The 22,287-nt window shown below is 38.8% G+C and overlaps 2 protein-coding genes across 3 annotated transcripts in view; one reads left to right on the top strand and one right to left on the bottom strand.

Annotated features, from left to right (window-relative positions):
* Nucleotides 1-15,610, top strand: part of LOC309570818 (uncharacterized protein) — a gene marked incomplete at its 5' end in the record, with an annotated part of 43,152 nt that extends 27,542 nt beyond the window's left edge. Inside the window, 4 exons of the mRNA XM_082277828.1 lie at nucleotides 11,104-11,255; nucleotides 12,573-12,715; nucleotides 14,262-14,379; nucleotides 14,943-15,610. Coding sequence (XP_082133954.1) covers nucleotides 11,104-11,255; nucleotides 12,573-12,715; nucleotides 14,262-14,379; nucleotides 14,943-15,337 — 808 coding nt within the window. The 3' untranslated portion in view covers nucleotides 15,338-15,610. The remainder of the gene's footprint in view (nucleotides 1-11,103; nucleotides 11,256-12,572; nucleotides 12,716-14,261; nucleotides 14,380-14,942) is intronic.
* Nucleotides 15,611-15,748: 138 nt separating this feature from the next.
* The window catches only part of TPP2 (tripeptidyl peptidase 2), a 52,934-nt gene continuing 46,395 nt past the window's right edge, over nucleotides 15,749-22,287 (bottom strand). For both annotated transcript variants that reach the window (XM_082278620.1, XM_082278621.1), the window contains 2 exons: nucleotides 17,207-17,326; nucleotides 15,749-16,585 (listed from right to left, as the gene is read on the bottom strand). In XM_082278620.1, coding sequence (XP_082134746.1) covers nucleotides 16,496-16,585; nucleotides 17,207-17,326 — 210 coding nt within the window. In that variant the 3' untranslated portion in view covers nucleotides 15,749-16,495. The remainder of the gene's footprint in view (nucleotides 16,586-17,206; nucleotides 17,327-22,287) is intronic.

The raw sequence follows: 22,287 nt of genomic DNA, 5'->3' as shown, positions 1-22,287 counted from the left end.
TTAAAGAAAAGTGAAGGAAGGTCCTACTCAGACCACCAAAAAATTTTGACTCACCTGTCCCCTTGTTTTTCTTGCAAGACAGGAAGAGCTCTTGGTTCAATAGACAACATAGACGGGCACAGAAGGTACAGAACACATCTATCATCACATGAATGAGGCTCTTTAGGCTAATCCAGAGCAGCATAAGTTACAGAGGAAGGTTAGATTATGGAAATAAATCCTCAGTTTAGAGTCCCATTCCTCACCATCTTGGCTCTTGCAATAAATCCAAGTGATGCAGCACTGGTTTCCTCAACAGCTTTGCTAATGAGCTGCAGTGCTTGCACTGCCAGGGAAGGACAGAGCAGGCATTAAATGCACAATACACAGCCAGCAGCAGTCAGGAGCTGGTGACAAGGTGGGCACAGCCCGATGTCCCTCTTCTCAGCATAAAATCTTGGAGCATTTCTTCACTCTTCCATGCTCCTGAACATGAAAATCCCCTTTGTGTCAGCACAATTTAAAATAATTACTTAGAATCACAGAATGGTTTGGGTTGGAAGGGACCCAAAGATCATCTAGTTCCCACCCCTTTACCATGGGCAGGGACACCTTCCACTAGACCACGTTGCTCAGAGCCACATCCAGCCTGGCATTGAACACCTCTGGGGTGGGGGGAGGGGACATCCACAACTTCTCTGGGCAACTTGTTCCAGGTTACTTGCCTAGCAACACTCAGCTTTACTCCCCTCTTTGAGATGTGTGTCATCTCATTGTATGTGCAAATAAGGCTAAGCCTGATTAACATGAAACATTGAATCAACTAAAGAAAAAAAATAAAGTTTTTGTCAAGCACTGAGACAGGCTGCCCAGTGAAGTGGTTGAGTCACCATCCCTGACCCAGGCAAGCAAAAGAAGGTATCTACCAAGGAAAATGGATTTCTTATTTTAAAAATTATGAAAACAGTGTGTTTGGTTTGAGGTTCATATTCAGTGTTATCCTACACCTTTCACTGCCCTTATTCAGGAAGGCCACCAGAATTAACTTTGGGTATTAGTGACCTTAAGCTGAGAATTCATTCCACAGCCATAATGAATTGGAAAAAAAATGCCGAACACTGAAGATCATAGAATGCTTTAGGTTGGAAGGGATGACCTTTAAAGGTCATCTAGTGCAATCCCTCTTGCAATGAGCAGGCCATCCTGAACTAGATCAGGTTGCTCAGAGCCCCATCCAACCTGACCTTGAATGTTTCCATAGATGGGGATCTGTCCATCCCCCAGCACGTATTGGCAACAGGGGTTGCCCCGACACAGGTGCAGCACCTTGCATTTGGTCTTGTTAAACCTCATGAGATTCCCATGGGCCCACTTCTCGAGCTTGTCCAGGTCCCTCTGGACGGCATCACATCCTTCAGGTGTGTCAACAGCACCACTCTGCTTGGTGACATCTGCAAATTTCCTGAGGGTGTACTCAGTCCCTTTGTCTATGTCATTAATGAAGACATTAAATAACACTGGTCCCAGTACAGACCCCTGAGGGACTCCACTTGTCACCAATCTCCATCTGAACTTTGAGCCATTGACCATTACTCTCTGCATGTGACCATCCAACCAATTCCTCGGCCACAGAAAAATTCACCCAAAAAATCCACCTCTCTCCAATTCAGAAAAGGTTGTTACTGGGGTCCCTGTCAGAGGTTTTACCATAGTTCAGATAAATGACATCTGTAGCTCTTCCCTTATCCACTGATGTAGTCACTCCATCATAGAAGGCCACTGGGTTGATCAGGCAGGACTTGCCCTTGGTGAAGCTGTGCTGGCTGTCTCCAGTCACCTCCCTGTTCTCCATGTGCCTCAGCACAGCTTCTAGGAGGGATCTGCTCCATGATTTTCCCAGGCACAGAGGTGAGGCTGTCAGGTTGGTAGTTCCCCGGGTCCTCCTTTCTACCCTTTTTAAAGATGGATACTTTGTATCCCTTTTCCCAGTCAGCTGGAACTTCATCTGACTTTTCAAGTATCATGGGGAGTGGCTTGGCAACTACATCAGCCAATTCCATCAGGACTCTGGGATGCAACTCCTGGGATCCCACAGACTCCCGGACAATCAGATTCCTCATGTGGTCATGAACCTGATCTTTGCTAACAGTGGGAAGCACATTGCTCCCTAGCTCCTGTCTTGTGGTCCACTCACTCAAGAGGTGTGGGAAGAGAGGCTGTCAGTGACGACTGAGGCAGAAACATTGTTGAGCACCTGAGCCTTCTCTTCAGCTGCTCTTACCAGTGTGTCAGCCTTGCTTGGCATGAGTGGTACAGTTTCTTTTTTCCTTTTCTGGCTGAGATATCTGTAGGGCCCCTTCTTGTTCTTTGCATCCCTTGCCAAGCTGGGCTCCAGCTTTGCCTCAGCCTTCCTCACCACACCCCTACACTGACAGACTGTGCCCCTATGCTCTTCCCAGGACACCTACCCTTGCTTCCACTGCCCATGCATTTCCTTCTTGCCCTTTAGTTTAACCAGCATGTCCCAACTCAGCTATGCTAGTCTCTTGCCTTCTTTGCCTGATTGATTGCTCCTGGGAAGCACAATCACTTGCACTCTGTGGAAAGTGTCCCTAAAGATCTACCAGGTCTGTACTGCTTTCTTGCTCCTGAGGACACTTTCACAGAAGGTCCTATTTGCTACCTCCTTGGGGAGCTGAAAGTTGGCTTTCCTGAAGTTTGCTTTCTTAAAGTTCAGAGGCCTAACTTTATTCCTCACTTGACCCATATCTCTTAAGACTGCAAACTCCACCAGCACATAATATTGGAGGCAGCCTGGGCTGCAGTGATCGACATCCCAGAATAGCCTGCTTGTGTGGGTGACCATCAGGTCCAGTATTACATCCCCTCTGGTAGGGCTGTGTCAGGAAATTATCCTGCATGCATTCCAGGAGTCTCCTCGATTGCCTAGAGCCACCGTGCAACTTTCCCAGCAGATTTCAGAGTGATTCAAGTCTCCCCTGTGAGCACAGTGCCTCCTGTAGCTGAAGCAAGAAGGCTTCAATAATAGCTCCCCTTAATCTGGGGCCTGTAGGCACCAACATGACTTTATCTTTGCTGCCTTGGTCTCTGGTTCTCATCCCAGGCTTTTGACCTGCTCATGGCTGTTCTTCAGAGACAACTCTCCACACTCAGTGCAGCTCTTGGTGTAGAGGGCAGGCCCCCCACCTCTCCTTTCTCCCCTGTGCCTTCTGAACAGCCTGTATCCATCAACAGTTGTACTCCAGTCATGGGATTCATCCCACCAAGTTCCAGTAGTGGCAACTAGGTCACAGATTTTCAGCAGCACAGTGGCTTCCAACTCCTCCCATCTGTTTTCCATGCTGCCTGCTTTGTTATAAAGGCACCTCAGCTGAGCTGTCGGCTGTGTCATCTTCCTAGAGAAATATCCCTTAATTCCTGTGACGTATTTCACTGGTGTTTCCCTGTCAGGGATGCCAACCTGGAATAAATTCACCTTGCAGTTGTTTATACTTCAGCAGACCATGCCAAGACCATGCTGTAGACACTTAGCTGGTTGCTGACAGATGTCTCCAGCAATAAGAATTAGGAGAATCTGCTCTAGAAGTGTGAGCCTGCCATTTTTCATCAGTCATTCACCAGGCCACCCAGGCCCTCCCACAAATCCTGCAGAAGCTCCAAGACCATGAATGTTTTAATTAAAGATTCATGGCACACTGAAAATAGGAGACAATGTCTGAATTCCTATACCAGAAAAAACAGTGTTCCATTTTCACTGTTTTTGTTTGGTTGGTTAGTTGGTTGGTTGTTTTTTTTCCCATTTCCTTATAAAAATGCAACAATCCCTTTGTGTTTTTGATTACTGATGTGGTTTTACAGGTATATAGCTGTGATATATAGCTGTCTCTGGTGCCATTATAATCTCTTTCCTAGGTGGTACTGAGTTAGAGACTGTGTATTATGTGGTACTTGTCAGCACTGAATTTCATTTATCACATTATCACCTCTCATAACATGCCAGAGATCCTTCTGGAACTCTGCAGCTTATTTTGCTTTTCACTGTCTTGAATAATTCTACATTATTGTCACCACATTATTTTCCACTAGCTTTTAGGAATACACTCAGCAGCACAGTTCCTCCTGGGTCATTGGAAACCTGACCATTTATTGCCTCCTAGCTGTCAAATTATTAAAACAAAAGATAAAACACCTTCTCCCAACAAAACTCAATTTCTGTATGGATCTTTAGTGAGTGACCTATGAAAAGCCTGTGGAAAGCCCTGGACGCTGTAAACTGGAGGACCATCCATGACATCTTTGTAGACACTGTCAAAGAACACACAAAACCTTCTGTACCTCTTATTTATCACCAGCCCTGCTGTTCCTCTCAGTTTAACTAGCACTTGCCCCACTGCTCCCTATATGTCTCCAAGACCCCCTTAGAAATACACCTCACATTTGTACAATTTCCTGTGCTTGGGTATCAAGCCTACTTTCAGATGCAGGCACGACATTTTGGTGTGGAGCTGGTAATACCACTGTGGAGTTCTGAGTAATTACCACCTGGTCCTGTTCATCTGTGGTTATCAATTTAACTGACAAGAATATAATTTAACCTTTCTGGCTTGATTTTGCTGTCTTTTGGCACAAATCTGGCAGGCTTCTTGCTCCTGATGTGTTAAATGACTGTAAATGACTGTAATCCCTGTTTATCACAATCATTTAAATTTTAATAGTTTTACACCACTTTTATGCTGTAATTGCTATTGTTAACAGCAGAGGAACTTTTAAATTTGTTCTAAAATTGAAACACTGTAATCTATAATCCAATAATATGAATACAATTTTACTCTGCCTATACGCTGAAGAGAATGCTACTGCTGAGTTCAGTGACAGAGCCAGGAAAAATACTCTTCCCAGCTTTCCTGATAGTTTAATAGCACTAAATGGGAAAAAGACCCACACTACCAATTAGGTTTCACATTACCAGACTTAACACACCCCCCAAACCTATGCAAGCTACACAATTCACATTAAAATACACACATTCTAAAAATACTTGAAGTTTGCTTTACTTGATCACATTTGGCAGCCTGTTGCATTTTGTCTTCCACCAATGGTCTAAATGGCAAAATTCCCATGAGTGTTTAGAGAAACAGAAAAGCCAACCAAATAAGTCAGAGCTTTGTGGAACTGGACGTTGAACTAATAACCGAAAAATGCCCTTTTACACATAGAACTGAGGTGATGTAATGCCCTCAGCCTGCCCATTCACAGGAGTCTGGAGAAATTTTAATTCCATGGGGCTACCCGTCCAGACAACACTCATTTTCAATGTTAAACAAGAAATAATTGGAGGTTGAGTGTGGAACCAGAAGTATTTACAGAAATTATATAGTAAATGTATGTCAACAAAAGCTACAATTCAGAGTATCAGTGCTGATTCCTCCATGAGTTATAAAAAAAAATGAAGCCATGCCTGCATGATTCATAAATAAGCTGGTAACACTGTCCCTACAGTTGCTATCCTTGCTACAAGAGACACAACACAGAGTAAGCCAATTCCTCTGATTTCATTTAACAAATAAACTGTTTATGTCCAGCACCAGCCCCATTCCAAAGCTTAGGACAGAACTTTGACAGCAGCACCAGTCGGAGCTACATTCACCCCTGGTGACAAATACAATAAACATGACAGTGGGAACATGCCTGCTCAAAAGACCACGTCTTAAAAAAGCCATGGCAGTCATTCCAACAGCAGCTTATCTTCATATTTCCAATAACAGCTACTGACCTACCTCAGGACCACTCACTTGCACTACTTGTAAAGTCAGGCAGGTCTGTGGAATGCAATGTTTACAATATCAACTTAATACGGTCAGTATCTTAATACTAGTTCCCAAGTATAAATTAAAAAGTATCTTTTAACTATCAAATTTCAGAGGAAATAAACTGATGAGCATTTGAATGTGGAGCCAAGTGTTTTCTGTCCTTGGTGTGACTCCTAGAGACACACAGCAGCCCACACATGGAACAGCTGCCGTGACACAAAAGGTTCGTCTTTTACCTTTGCCACTCCTCAGAAGAGCATTGCCCGAATTCAAAAGCTGTTCACTCCAAAATGAAAACACCTATAAATTGAGTTAAAAATCTGCATTCCTTCTGCCTCCCCCATTTCTTTCGCCAGCCTTCAGCTCTTCATTTATTATCCAGGGGTTATTTTCTAGCTTTTTGACTTTCAAAGTAGCTTTTAAATTTTTCTGTCCTCTAATGGGATTGAATTTCTTCTGGCAGAATCTTTGCAAATAAGGAGAAGGGAGGGCAGAAGGGCAGCAAAAGAAAAATGGGAATATAAACCTCTCCAATTCTTGAGATGTGTAAGGAATACACATCTGGTTCATCTTCAACATCTATGACATCCATCTGTTTTAAAACAATCAGCTGGAAGATCTTCTGATGAAAGTGGGATTTTCATGATTTCCACTTGTTTTGCACCCTCTTGCACTGGATATGACCTGCACTGAAGATGATGAGAAAGTTGTTTTTTCCTTAGGACTGACACTTCCCCATACTGTCTGTGACTCAGGATGAGGAGGGTACCCACAGCTTCCCCAGCCAGACATTCAGCAGGGCAAGGAAGACTTGACCTTTTCCTGGTAGTGGGAGCTTCATGACCTTTCCCCTATGCTTGGGCTGCTGCCAAGTGGCCACACTCATTATTTATGTGCTAGTTTGCCCACAGTAAGTTGCTTGCATGGTTCAGCTCTGCTGATGTAAGGCGAACACAGGGAACGCGTCATCTGCAAAAACAGAACCAGAGTCTGGAGGAGCCAAGAAAGGTTTGTATGCTTGGGACTTCAAAGTCTAAAAGAGTTTTGATTTTGTACTGCACATGTGGAAGACTTAAGTGTAACATGGTAAGTTCTTCGAGCACTGCCTGGTAATGTTACTCTAAATAACCTGCAATCCGACTGGCTGGAGGGGAAAGTTATTCTTTTCAGGTGCACGCCTGTATAAAAACCTCTGGAGCGTGCATCCACCCACAGGAAACTTCCCGTGGCCTCTGCCACATCAGGTACCCACACAGCTGCCCAGCTAACCTCGCCTGACATGCCTTTGTGTTCCCTGCTAACTAACAACAGAAATACCTTTGTCTGAATTCTTGTATTTCATTCAGGTCAGCTCTGTGAGCCAACAGAATCCAGCTCTCTGTTTCGTGCAGAGTGACGGTCACTAGCTTGGGGTATTTGGGTGCATTTACCTTGGAGATTCAAATGTCACATAGATTTACTGTAGTGATGTTCCTAGCGTTGACATTTCCTTTATTTCCTACCATTTATATTGTTGGTGGGTTTTTTTTTAATCTAGTGCATGATAACATGAGAAAATTGCATGAGCTCTAAGAAACAGATGTTAACATATGGTAAGTGTATGGTTAAGCCCGATCTTGCAACCAACAGACTGCAATTGCATTCTCCATGTAAGCAAATGAAATTGGCTTTTGCCCAAATATTTCAGACTAACCCAGAGTACACTGTGCAAGTCTGTGCTGAGATGAAACACATTTCAGCAGAGTTGTGTTTACAGCTGAAGACCCAGAGACATAGCACTGCTCACTAACCTACTTTTTTTTGGCCACGTAGCTGGATATTAAAAGCTCTTTCTGAGCATCGATTTCAGCAGTTTAAGAGGCACAAAGTTTATTCTTACAGGGGATAAACTGTTACCTTAAGGTTTATCATCATCTTACAATTTGCCCCTGTTTCATTACCTTGTTAATTTTATGTAATATTGTCAAATAGGTATAGTTTTGTGAATTATTCTTTCTTCCTTAGGTTCTGAAGAAATCAAATGTGATTTTCTAAGTTTTGTTCACGACAGCTTAAGACTATTAATGAAGTCAATACTGGTTTAAAAACGCTGAAAGAATTTAGATAATTATTTCCCAACATGACTAATTTGGAAAAAAACCTAGTTGCTAATATTCAGAAAGAGCCAATATTTTCTAAGGGAACAGATTTTGCTTGCAACGTCATCAAACTAAAATTCTTTTAGAGATATATAATTTTCAGTAAAATATGGATCAGAAAAATGTCAAAACAGGGAGAAATGGGGTTTTTTTGTAATTCTAGGAACGCAGCAGCAACTTGAACATATTACACATAGAGAATGCAATAATGCAAACATTACCTATTTGCAAACAGCTTCTCAATACCCACTTGTGCCTGTAGTCTTCATGAACAGTTTGTCATTTAAAATGATAAATAAAGCTGTACATCATTAAGGCCAAGACACTAATATACTTGAATTCTTGGTTTTATAAGGCTAAAGCTGTCCTGTAGTTTGCAGCTAAAAAAAACCTTACTTATAACTCCTATGAAATGTATAATTGAATAATTATGGCAGTAGAATAAATGTGCGTATATATCCATATATACACACTTATAAACTCCTTTCTGTTTAGCAAAAGCTAAACCTCTACAAGATATTATTATAGCATCTAGAAGCTCCAGCCATAAACCAGAGCCCAGTGTGTCAGGTGACATACAAACAGAGAGTGCATAGTGTTTATCCCCCCAAATCACCACCTAAGAACCCAGGTAACTGATGGACTTAAGGACCACACCAGCAGCAGGGTAACCACTGGTGCGGATTTGAGGCCTCATGATCATTTTAAGGGATTTAGTAAAACCAGCAAAATTTTTTTATAAATATTTAAGCAGATTCCCATTTTAGGGGAACTCAAAGGACAAAGTGAGGGAAAGCATAACAATTTTTAATTTGAAAATGTAACATAACAAGTCTAATCAAGTTAGAGCTCTGAATGATAATAGGGTATACATACATATCAGGATCAGAGATACAATTTTATTTGCTGTAGGCACTTAATAGATGATTGACAAATTTGTAGTTATTAAGCATGATTCCAAGCTATTTTCTGGAATTCACCCACAGCCAACTGAAATTTTGGCCTGTTGTAGTAAGAACTTGTTTAAGCACGGAAAAAAAATACAGGGGGATCACTTTCCACCCAAACTGACAAATTAACAGTTTACTCATTCAATGAGCCTTCTGGTTTTATAAACAGTAGAGTACTGGACAAGGTAAAGTTTTCTCCTGCTTTTTAGTTCCAGGATTGGCTTTTTCACTTAAATAGCACAAATGTCATGCAAAAGAGCCTTACAAAAAACCTCACCAAAACAAACAAAATACTCACCCAAAAAGCCCCAAATATGAGAATGTAGTGCTCTGCATGTTTCAATATAAAATGTTCAGAAGACTATATCTTCAACCAAATGCTTCCCAGCTGTAGCCATCACCATTTCTGACAGATTCTTCTCTTTTCATTATGTACCCTCCCAATTGCACAAGTCTGAAAATATTTTCACAGAGATTTCCTAGAACATTAGAATATGAACAGATTTTATTCTAGCTTAAGGCATGAAAAGGAGCCATTGCTCAAGTCCAGAAGCCTATTTTTGATTAAATGAGAAATCATTGCTGTTGGAAGAAGGCACACTGTCACACGTGGAATGTGAACATGGATGCCCTCACTCATGTCAGGAAATGCAGTAACTGCACCATTAACTTCAGTCTCTTACCTACCATCATCGTACCTCGAATCACACACAATGGGGGAAAGCCAGATCTTGTTACTAGCCAGATGGAGACCCTCTGAAGAAAAAAAAAAAAAAAAAAAACCTGCAGAAATCGATTTAAAGCACTTTAAAGCACTCTTTTCTGTAAGAGTACAAAATCAGTGCCAAGACTGAGCAAATGCAGTGTCAGTGGAATTAGAACAGAAATCACGTCCTTGTGAATAAACACAGCAGCTGATATAAGGAATGTATCAGGTATCAGTAGAACTGTAATGGTGTCAATATCATGTGCAAATTAAATCACCCACGTAAGTCAGCAGTCACACTGCTCCTTAAAAAACTACCTGCAGGCATTGCTAAACCTCTTGGCCATTGGCAAAGATTTACTCCTTTCCAGCCAGGATATCTAAACCAGCCTCCTGCAGTATGATGCAACCCAAACAAATGATACAACACTTTGTCTGCAGTGCCTGTGGCTGGAAAGAGCAAATATGTGGTCTCAAGAATGAGCAAAATGGACAAATGTTTTTATCCTGGATAAAAAGATAGCTCACTCCAGACATCATGTTATGTGGCAAAGGTGAACTTGTACAGCCTCTGGCCAGAGCAAGTCCTGAACCTTTTGCTCTTTAAATATAGATGCGTCTGTGTATATATCTACAGCTATCTATATGTACCTCCACACACTCACAGATATATGCATATACATAGATGCTTCACTGAAGAAAACTCTAGTCAAGCAAAAAATTCCACTGACCTATTTCTCCCCAAGTAAATCTACATCAAGTCCTGTTCCTGCTTTTATTGATGTTAGCTGGTATCAAGCAGCTCCTTCTTAGGTTGGGTGCTGCCTGTACACTGAGGAGGCACAGTCATTCATAACAGAGTTATCCAAAAAGCTTCATGGATTCAATCTTCTCACTGCAATGATTTCCTGACTGCCATCTGCATACTCTGCAGTTCACTTGCATTTCAGTGTAACTGAATTAGCTGTTCTGCAGGAAAAGACAGAGAAGAGAAGGCAACGCTATGCAAGGAGACAAAATCAAGAGCACTGGCTGCAGCAAATGAAACAGTTTTATCTCTGGAATCATAAGTCCCAAGTTTCTTGAAAATAGTAAATTACACAGCTAAAAAGTCACAGACATGAAAAGACAGGTTTTTTTCTCAGCTATTGCTTCAACTGATAAGAGTAGCTCAATTTTCAGACTGACTAGTGGTATCAATTCAGTGACATAATGTCAAGCTTCTGCATAAACGATAAAATAAACACAATAATAAAAATGATAAATGAGATATTAATAAAAATTCTGATAGCATTACTACATTTCCAGAAACTGCTTGTACCACCCAGTGGAGTGGGGCTGTCACATTTCATCCTGTCCCTTCAATCCAACACTGGAAAAAAAAAACCAAAAAGCCACCAAAGCCCACCCAAACTACTCAATCTCCTTTTCCAGTCATATTTCATATGAAGAGAGTGCCTGCAAGATTTTATAGTATTACTTTTCCCATTCTATTTCAGCTCTTTTGCCATGATCTCTGCACAGCAGCCACCATTCCCCAACAAAACTGAAGGAACAATGGACTGCCAATCCAAGGAAGAAGAAACCTGCGAAGAGCAGTGTGACTCTGAAAACCGCACTTGCAGCTCCAAGCATGTAGAATCCAACACAGGTTTAATCCAATTTAAATACTGCAATTGCTATGGCATGCTAGCATATCATATTTTGATTTTTGTCAGTCTTCAAATACAGTAGATGTCATCATGTCCCTTTTCCTTTGATATCCAATTTTCCCCACTATTTCCCCTTATGTTTGCACATATTATCAGATCAAATCTACAAAAATACCCCATTGCCATAATTAAGATATATATTTAAAAAGGTCTTTGGATTTTACTTAGACATCTAAGAATTATTTCTCAATTACAATCAGAGATACGGCTATAATATGCATTGATTGGGCTGGCACTGTTAAAGCTGTGGTATTACAAATTTCAACAGGCTAAATTGCTCCAACAGCTACCAAGGATTCCAGGCGGGCATCAATTAAAATTCCTGCAAGCCAGAGCAAAATTTTCCCTTGCAGTTAATTCTACACATATCCTGCTAACAGGCTTCCAACAAAAGTTCAGTCATTCAGAATAGTGTCCTTGTTTTCAGTGACATCAGATGGAACAGTTCAGCACAGATCTGAAAAACTTCACCCACAAGCCTCCTTGCTATGATGAGACAGCCTAGGACAACTGTAGCACTGACTAGCTGAATCACATTGTGTATGTCAACATAAAAGTGTCTTACAACCCTCCTTCTGTGGAAGGATGCTTAAAAAACAACCACTAAGTGTTAGGTTTTCTTCAATGTGAAATGCAAATCCCAAGTCCTTATGTAAAAAGCAGCTTGCTGTTCTGGAGCTGCTGGCCTCACAAACTCTACAGCACAAACACCGAAATACAAGCTAACTTGGTCCTGAAAGTCTTCTAGCTGATATTATATGGAATATAATTTTATATTCCATATACGAGTTTTATATTTGAATTGTTAGCTTTTCCTAAAAGGCTCATTTCTATCTCTAAATTGCTCATTTGAACACCTAGAATGGCAGGAAATGACCATTGTTCCTTTCACTCCCTGGCCAGCCAGACTGTCTTGTTTTTGGACAGCAACTAGTCTTCACTGAAGGGGTGGTCAGGCATTGGAACAGGCTGCTCAGGGAAGTGGTGGAATCACCACCCACAGAAGTGTTCAAAAGATGCATAGATGTGGCATTTGGGGACACATTTTAGTGATGAACATAGTGGTGCTGGGTTGGTTAATGGTTGGATTTGGTGATCTTCGAGATCTTTCCCAACCTTAACAATTCTATGACTCAAGACCAATGTCCCGAGAACTTTTCTAGTCCATGTGCCCACACATACTGTTTTTGTAAAATACTTTTTACCCTTTAACAAGTTGCTCACAAACACATGAAATCTTAACTTTTCTCTCACAGGCTCACCAGTAACTCTTAAAATACTGCAGAACTGGGTTCCTAAAGTTTCACACTACTTTGATAAGGAGCACTACACGTACGCTGGCCACCAGATTGTCATTCAGGAGTCCATAGAACACTTTGGAGCTGTGGTATGGCCAGGGGTGAGTACACAAGACCACACACAGAAAGCTGACGTAACACAACAGCAAACCAGGACAGGACAGCAGCACACAAATATTAAGGAAGCTTTCTTAGATGATGCTTCTGACAACGGAAGTTTCCCTTCAATATGCAGAATTAAGTCCTTCAGCAAAAAGCTCTGCCTTAGGGTAATTTGTCAGTTCATGCCAAAAGGACTACAGCACCAAAGGTTTTGTACATTGGATGTAGGGATTGAAAAAAAACTCAGTAAGGGAACTCAGGAAGAAACATTCCGCTTCCTCCATGCTTCCAATCAGTCACCGCTGGGAAGTAAATAATCAGCAGTATAAAAAGGAGGCTGAAAAAGAAAACTGTGAGAGATTAAATAAGTAAAGGATGTTATAATGATTAAATATACTTATTTTAAAGAAAAGGCTGGAACAGTTTCATTACAGTATGGAAAATCATACTTGTAAGCAGTTCTTCAGTCTCTGCTTCTCCTGCTCTTAAAACCAGGATTTTATGCAGTCTAAGAAAACAGCCTTTGAGGGAAGAGCGGGTCAACTGATAAAGACATGAAAATTAGGATTTCAAACTTTTTCAGATCCACATTTATTTAAAAAGCTCACAAAAAAATGGCAGACAATTTCAAAACAATAGAGAGCATATGGGTGGGTGAAACAGTATCTTATTTTGAAATGTCAGATCGTCAATTCACACATTAATCAAGTGTCAGAATGCAGATGGTAAACTCTCCAAGAAAATTGAGAGGTTGCACAAATTGGACTGGTGATTCATTAGCTGTCAGCTTTCCCAGAGCAGGTAGACAGTGTTGCATTATGAAAAGCACAAGAGTTAAAACAGTAATACAATTCTAAAGAAGAGAAGCAAAAGGGGGAAGACAGTTTCTTTGGCATCAGTTCATGTTGTTTATAAACAGCCCATTTATATTCTACTAACTGACAAAATCTTTATGAAGGCCTGATAATATTTCCATACAGTGTTGTTTGGCTTTTTTCCAACGGTTATACTACTATCAATAAACAAGTGTTGAGTTTGTAAATAACCAATTTTTAATATTTTGTTTGCTAAAAAAATTGTAACAAAAAAAGTTTTCAAAAAATCTCTGCTGAAGCCTGAATTTACTTTATGATAGTGATAGTATAGCATAACACTTGTGATAATAAACCAGAACATTACTTTCTACATATTGTTAAACTTTGCTGTTCTGACTGTATGGTTCACATCTTAACACTGCCTATCCCTGTGGGTCCCTTCCAACTCAGCTTATTCTGTGATTCTGTCTTGAGCTGGCAGAGGACTCATGCAGAAGTGTGTAGTAAATCCATATCACATAAACTTAAAACTAAAAATAAACTGCTTTAATTTTTTTTATATATAAAAAAACCAGGATACATCACAATTCTTCCCATATTACATTTTTGTTATACCTTTCAGTGTTGCTCGTTATACTAAAAAAAAACAACACCCTTGTATAAAAACATCTAATGAATTTTTGTGCAACTTAGCTGTTACCCTCTTATGGATATGTGTTAACCATTTTAGGCACTGGCTTTATCTCAATATCTGGAATCAAATCAAGAACAATTCAACCTCAAAGACAAAAAAGTTTTGGAAATTGGTGCTGGAACAGGCTTGCTTTCCATTGTGGCCTGTATCTTAGGTTGGTAAATTTGTATTTCCTTTTGGATTTCTAGTGAAAGATGATCTAGCTCTGCCCTTGTGAATTTAAGGCAATGAAACAACAGTTGAAGTAAACTTCGCCACTGTTTTTTGGGTTTTTTCTTTTTTTTTTTAATGAAAATTATTGTAAAATACTGTTTTGTTAACTAAGTAACTACCCTAGTTATTGGGGAGGGGGAGGCTGGACCAGTTATGTAGATTAAGTTTTATACAAGTTCAACTACATGCCTATGAATTTTGCCCTCTCTCAAGTGAAAGGATGAGAGGAAATAGCCATTAGTTGTGCCAAGGCAGTTCAGATTTGATATCAGAAAATTTTTTTTATTTTACAGAAAGGGTGGTTAGGCATTCGAATAAGTTGACCAGGGAGGTGGTGGAATCACTGTCTCTGGAAGCATCCAAAAGGCGTCTGGATGTGGGACTTGGGGATATGGTTTACGGGTGGTTATGGTGGTGCTGGGTTCATGGTTGGACAGATGATCTTGAAGGTCTCTCCCAACCTTAGTGATTTTGTGAATTTAAACAAACTCATGCTTTCTTTAGGAGCTCACGTTACAGCTACTGATTTGCCTGAAGTTCTTGAAAATCTCTCATATAATATTTCAAGAAATACGAAGAACTTGAATATGCACAAACCTGAAGTGAGAAAACTGGTATGGGGAGAAGGCCTCAATGAAGACTTTCCTGTATCAACTTACCATTATGATTTCATACTGGCAACTGATGTTGTGTACCATCATGCAGCTCTGGACCCCCTGCTAGCAACAATGGTGCACTTTTGTAAGCCAGGAACAGTATTACTATGGGCAAATAAGTTCAGATTCAGTACAGACTATGAATTTTTGGAAAAAGTTTGCAATATATTTAATACAACCATTTTAGCAGAATTTCCAGAATCAAATGTCAAGCTGCTTAAAGCCACAGTAAGAGAGAATTAAAGAGAGAACTATTACTGATCTTGATTTAGTGGCAGCACCTCACAGTTTGGAATGCTTTCCAGGATTATGTTGCACCTTCTGTGCATTTATGGTTGAAAAGTTGCAGTTGCATCTAAGTTTTGCACTGCAAGTATGGAAAAACCAGCAAGGCAAAAGATACAGCAATTTGTCTCTGGTTGATACATACGATCTGTTCAAACTGACCAATTCCCCTCCACTGAAGGAACAATGTTAGTAAGAAGGCTTTAACAAAAAACATTGATCTTCTGGGCTGCACTGAACCTCTGTTGTTTGTGAGCTGCTTTCTTTCAGCAAGTTTTATTTATGTACTCATCCAGAAACCAATACAATTTTTAGCTTCATTATTTTTATTAATTATAAAAATGTTTTAAAGTATCAGGGTGAACATGGTGGTTTTTTGATCTTCAACTTTGCACATTTATTCTGCTGTGTTTTATATTTTTAACATTAATAAACATCTATGTATAGCTTTACAGTATCTGATCAAGATGTAACTGTCTGGCACTTTTATACATGTATCAGCCTGTCCTACATCCCCAGCTTCACCGGGATTTCTGAGTTTGCCTGAAATCACTCCAAAAAGAAGATTTACAAGAGTACTATGCATCAGCAATTCTGAGAAACATTGTAACAGTTTGAGAGGTTGAATTTTTCTTAAAAACATTAAATGTAAACTCTTGCAAACAATACAGGTGTACATTACTTTCATCTAATAAGTAAGATTGTAGCTACTCTTGAAGTAGCTTTAAGGCCTTCATACAATTGAAATTAAGATCAAACATGTTAAAATTCAGTGTACCGTAAAAAATACAGAACTTTTACAGGTTTGCAGTTAAAAGTAACAATTCAGAACCTAACATGCATGCAGTAATTCTTCCCAAACTAATTCCAAATCCTCAATGTTGGCAGTTCTGGCACATCCATTGCCAGCAATGGGATGCACAATAAGGAAACTCCCTGATGACAGGAGTTAGGTTAACAGGTATTAAGCCATACTCAGGTGCCTTTACTGATAAATACACACAATTTAATAATCAGCATTCAGTAATGAAAACATGCGTTCGAATAAAAAGTCAAATTTCTCTTTTCCTATCCTGTCCCATATAAAATCATTTTAATTTTACAATTTTCGATTCTCTAGAATACACAATAATCAGGTGGATACATGACAGGAAGCCAATTTGCAGTGAAAGTTGCACAATGAGTCCATCCAAGCAACTTCATTAGCTGAAAAAAAAAACCACACATTAAAAAATGAGTCTTACTCTTTTTTAACATCTAAATGTAAACAAACACTGCACTGATATCAACATCTTACTAAAAATGTCTACTATCAGAAAGACAACAGATTAGAGATCCAGTGAGCTTTGAATTCCTTAGTCCTGAAAGGGGGACCCCTCCTCCCCATTCTATATGATCTACATTCTCTGAATGTAATGCACAAGAATTTAATGACAGGAATTCCCATTGATTCTCCATTAAATTCTAGCAGTAGTTATGATTAATAATAGTAAAAAATAACAGTGGTAAACAGCAACATAAGGGGATTTTTATGCAGGTATCTTTGACTAAGTTGTCTCTACTTCTTTTATGCCTCAAAGTAAGTTCCAGAAAGTAAATCTGCTAAAAAAGACAGTTACTCAAAAACGAGTTATTCTAGAAAAAGGAAGAAAAAAAATCACTATTTAAAATGAAGGCCGAGTTACAAAACCTGGAAAAAGTTAAAATGTTACATTCAGTGCTTTCTAAAATGAGAAGACTACAAAAAATTCCAGGAGACTTATATCTGACTTCTGAAAGCTTATGCAGCAGGAACACAGCCCCATTACTTGAGCAAACGTTCCTTACCTGAATGCAGTTTTTTAAGTTGTCCTTTGTTGGCTTTTCTTCTGCAAGTTTGGTGGCAAACTTGAGACCTCTTCCATACATTTTATTTACCAATGCATGCTTATAGGCAAAAGTCAGAACCTACAATGCAAATTAAAAGAAACCAGAACAAATTAGGTATCTTAATATCTTACAAGGCTTAACAAGTAATATCAAATTCTGTTCAGATAGCAGAAGTGATTCAAACAAAGTAAAACATTTACACAAGATAGCTTTCTCTTTGCAGTATAACAGATGATTCACAGTAGTCATAAACATGAACTTCCTAGAGACTATTTCTGAGTTCACAAACATATTTGACTTCAGAACTTCTTATGTAACACAGATATCACTATTTTAATTATTTGTCACATTTCTAGCTTCTTTAGGTTTTCATTCTCTACAGGCAACCATATGGCATATTAAAAAGATAATTAAAGTATCACCAACCAGGCAGGTATATTTTTGACCCAGAGAAGCAAAAACCAAATTGAGAATTTTAATGCCTAGGTAGTCACAAACTTACTGCAGAAACAAGTACAAATGTACACAGTGAATGATATATACAGACAAAGACAGAGAAATGTACATAATTATAAACAAGCAATGAAGACAGGTAAGCATGAAGACAAGCCTCAAGTTTTAGTTCAGCTCCTCACTATTGGTAATTTTTTAAGAAGAGATTATAAAAAAGCTCCTTCTTGAGAACACTATGTCTAAAAAACCAGCTTAAACTCCTTACCAATGCAATGCTTCACATGAGCGAATCAATGTGTCTACCTAAGAACTACTGTAAAATAAATCAGGTTCTTAACACCCAAACACTGACAGTGTTCAGGGTGTTGCAAGACTGTTCAAACCATTTCACCAGTTGCAGCACTAAGAACTAGAGCAATCAAGACACTTTCATATATTCCCTTTGGAACACTCAGAGTAAACAAGATACTTTTCATTTTTTACTGAAGAGTGACATAGCAGTAAAGTTGGTGAATATGGTATGTGTCTGTTGTTGGCAGTGTTTATGAAATCTTTTATTAGAGCTTGCTATTCATTGCCCCTCATTCATTACAACATTTTCATTTGCTCTGACTCCACAATAAAGGTTGAAGACTTCCCACTTAAAATGTCCCATTAAGAAAAGCTAACAAAATCCCCTCAAGGATGTTCAAAAATACGTTTTACATTACAGAAAAAAAACTAAGTATTTCTCAAGAATATACACATTAAGGAACCAGAGATCTGAATCTTGCAAGGAGTGAAGAACCTGTCTAGTTTCAGCAGCCTGAACACTTCCATTTAATGTTAATCACATGCACAAGTCTTTGCAGGATCAATAAATAGTTAAAAGATAAAAAAGAAATAAACCTAATTATCAAGCAAGGTATAATTCTGAAGCTCCAAGATACTATGCCAAGTACTCAAGAGTTGCTCATTTTTCTTCTGTCTTCAAATACTTATTTTGCTGTGCGGAAATATTACTTAAGCTGTTGTAGCTTACAACACACACATATATGCAACAATAAGCATACAGCACCATTCACATATACAATTTTCCAAATATTGCTATTGGAAAAATACTCTGCATGCTGCATTCTCCATCCAATTATTTTGGATATTTTCCTAAAGCAAAACACATTAGCAAACATTTCTGAAAAACTGCTCAGTGGATCCATTAGCAGACTTAGTTAGCTAAACTAAACTCAAAAAAAAAAAAAAAAGAAAAAATTCCTTCTGTAAAAGATGATAGAACCACAAAACAAAACAAAACAAAACACCAAACAAAAAAAAAAATCAAATGAAAAATGCATTGGAGCTCTCAGCAAATATAACATATTGGAGGCTAACCAGAAATAATGTCACTGCTCTATGAAGAAAGCTCTTACCTGACCCTGTAAGTTTTGAATGGTTATTGAACATCAGTGATAAAGGCAGGAGGAAAGCCACTTGACAGCATTTCTTTCGTAACAGGGCTTCCTAGAGTTTTTGTGGCAAGAAAACAAAGCATTTTACGAAATACCCTTGCTTCGGCCAAGTAAAAGGTTGGGTATTTCTAAATGAGAAAAAGGTTCTCTGCTGAACCAAAAGGTTGAAAACAATGCTCCAAGAGCTCTTGACATAAGACAATAATTGCTGTCTTAGTGTTTGGAGAAAAACCCCCAATCAACTGTATACAAGCTCAGCAAAACTACTAAAAATTCATTAGCACTTTAGAAGTTACGTACAATGCAGGAGTTGCTTTAAAATCAGAATTTGTTTACAAACAAAAGATGTTAGATAAGAAATAGTACTTTACAACTTATACACATATTGGCCAAATTAAGCCTTATAGATAAAATACTGCCAGCTTTATAAGATCACAGAAGCAAAGGTTATGATTCCTTGATATGTGTAAGGAAAAGGTAAACTGGAGTGCTATTAAGATATAACAGAGAAAACAGCTGCTATCTGAATGTATAAAACCATCAAATAAACCTATTTGTTTTATCCAAGACCTAATTGCTAGTTGAAAGAATAGTAATGAATTCGAAGTATTTGATATTATTTCATAACTATATAATGAAATAATAAATAATAAAAATAATGAAGGCCAGCTTTTGCGTAACAAGTAATATGGCCCAGAAACAGTACAAAGAGCAATAAAAGGGTACTGAGAAAAGGCAGTGCATACTTCTAGGATACTGGAGGGAAAAATCACTGTTAGATACTTTATTTCCCAAGCTAATGGCCTGGAATACTATGTGTGGGAGCCAGACCCATGAAAGTGTTTGGATGTCCACCTCCTAACTAGCTGCCTAACTTGTCATTGGCTATAAAGATACATATTTAGGACAGTAAAATGCTGAAATGATCTCTCCCAAGAAACTTGTGAGGCTGAAGTATTTAAAAGCCAGAAAACACTCTTAAAAAAAGTATGTTTGAATCCAGCAATACTAAAACACCTAATGAAACTTTTCTAGTATCCAAATGCTGTTATCTACGGCAACAGACTTGCATAATCAATTAATTAATCATTTAAAGAGCAGATTAAAAAACACCTATATTTACAGACAGTTAAAATACTAGGTTAAACAATATAATCTGTAGGTAACATACTCCAGCTACTTGTAAAAACACTGAAGTTGTAATTTTTACAATTCCCAACAAACAAGCTTTTTCAGGTTCATATACATCTATGGTAATAAACTAAGCTTTCTTAGCTACATTTGTTGATTTTTCTCTGCTCTATTAACTGCCCTATTATAAATAAAACCTACATTAATATAAAAAAAATTTACTCATTTTTAAGAGAGGGAGGGGAGTTAAGGGAATCAAATATCCAGCAACACATTTTTGGCAGTGACTGAATAAAATCAGCTGGAAGAGACAGCTGCATCTGACAATGCAAACAGTATCAGGAAAAACAACCCACGCTAAAGATGTTTAAAAGATAAGACAGAAAGGTACGGGCCTTTTACTTGTTTTTAAACTTATTTTTAAATGTTGAGGGGCATTAAATTCTACAGATTGGTCATTCCCAATAACATACAACAGCGCACTACTCTCCTGTAGCAGTTGTGTTTAAAACTGAGGATTTTGGCCTACAAAATTTAAAGCCATGTTCTAGGAAAAAGAACTAAAGTGCCACTATAAACATGTTAGCATAATCAATCAAATACTTGCTGCATAAAGCTGTCTTAACTGGAGCCTACTTGAAATGCTTTTGTGTACACAGGGGACATAAATATTTTCTTTCATGTTTTGTTTAAAATGAACCTTCAGACAATAGCTGAAAGTGTGAACAAATGCACTTACTATCAAAAGTAAAGTTACTTCCCTACATACTTGCTACAATATGGGGAAAAGCAAGTTACTTCAATGACAAACAGACAATTCAAAGGAAGTAACAAATGCCCTGTGGTGCCCAAGTGCTATATCTGCAGAGGAGAGATGAAACAAGGGACAGTATTTTATTTACTAGAAGGTGAGCAGAAACACACAGGAAAGTGATGATGCTCTTGATTCCTCTTTAGAAACAACCTAAAAGAACACATGGTCTCTCTTAGTTTTCAAAAATTTACTTAGTTTTTTAATTACTGACAGCTGCATGAACTTTGATTTATGGGAAGCTGAGAACTAAACACACTTAGAGTAATAATTCAATCTGAAGTCATAATTTTTATATATATATATATAATTGAATGATCAGTGCAGTATTTAAATGCCTTTCTCACTCAGATGTTCCATCTTTCAAGTGCCAGTATCACACAGCCATGTCTAGATAAAAGAAGAGCTCCACATTTTCATCTGCAACACACTGCTTTAGAATAAGCTGTCTCTTGACAACTCTCCTTTGAAGGACATTCACACAAGGTCTATCCCTATCTGACTTGATTGCTCCACTTTCAAACCTCTTATGTCTGTGCTGGTTTAGGATGGGCTAATTAATTTTCTTCACAGTAGCTGGTATGGGGCTGTGTTTTTGATTTGTTCTGCGAACAGTGTTGATAACTCAGGAATGTTTTAGCTGTTGCTGAGCAGTGCTTGCAGAGTCCAGACCTTTTTCTGCCTCTCATCCCACTCCACCAGTGAGAAGGCTGGGGGTGCCCAAGGAGCTGGGAGTGGGTACAGCCAGAACAGCAGACCCCAAGTGACCAAAGGGATATGCCATACTATATGACACCACACTCAGCATAAAGCTGGGTAAGAAGGAGAAAGGGGGAAAGTTTGGAGTGATGGTGTTTGTCTTCCCAAGTCACGGTTGCATATGATGGAACCTGGCTTTCCTGGAGATGGCTGAACACCTGCCAGCCCATGGGAAGTGGTGAATGAATTCCTTGTTTTGCTTTGCTTGCATGCACAGCTTTTGTTTTGCCTACTGAACCGCCATGTTTGCACCCTGCAAGTAGCTCTGTAGCTCTCATGACAGTCAATCAGTTTAGATTTCAATTTGAGTAATAAAACTCAAAAAAGTAGGAAAAAGAAGACATACTACATAAACAGGATGGAAGTTATTTCCATGTGAAATGCTACAAAAATCTAGAAAAGTTTTGTTGGTCTTTTAGTACCAATTTAACAATATGGAA

Source organism: Coloeus monedula (genome assembly GCF_965178545.1).
Source record: "Coloeus monedula genome assembly, chromosome: 3".
NCBI classification, from domain to species: Eukaryota; Metazoa; Chordata; class Aves; order Passeriformes; family Corvidae; genus Coloeus; species Coloeus monedula.
The sequence above is the reverse complement of the archived record's forward strand: the minus strand, read 5'-3'. Positions and strand labels throughout refer to the sequence as shown.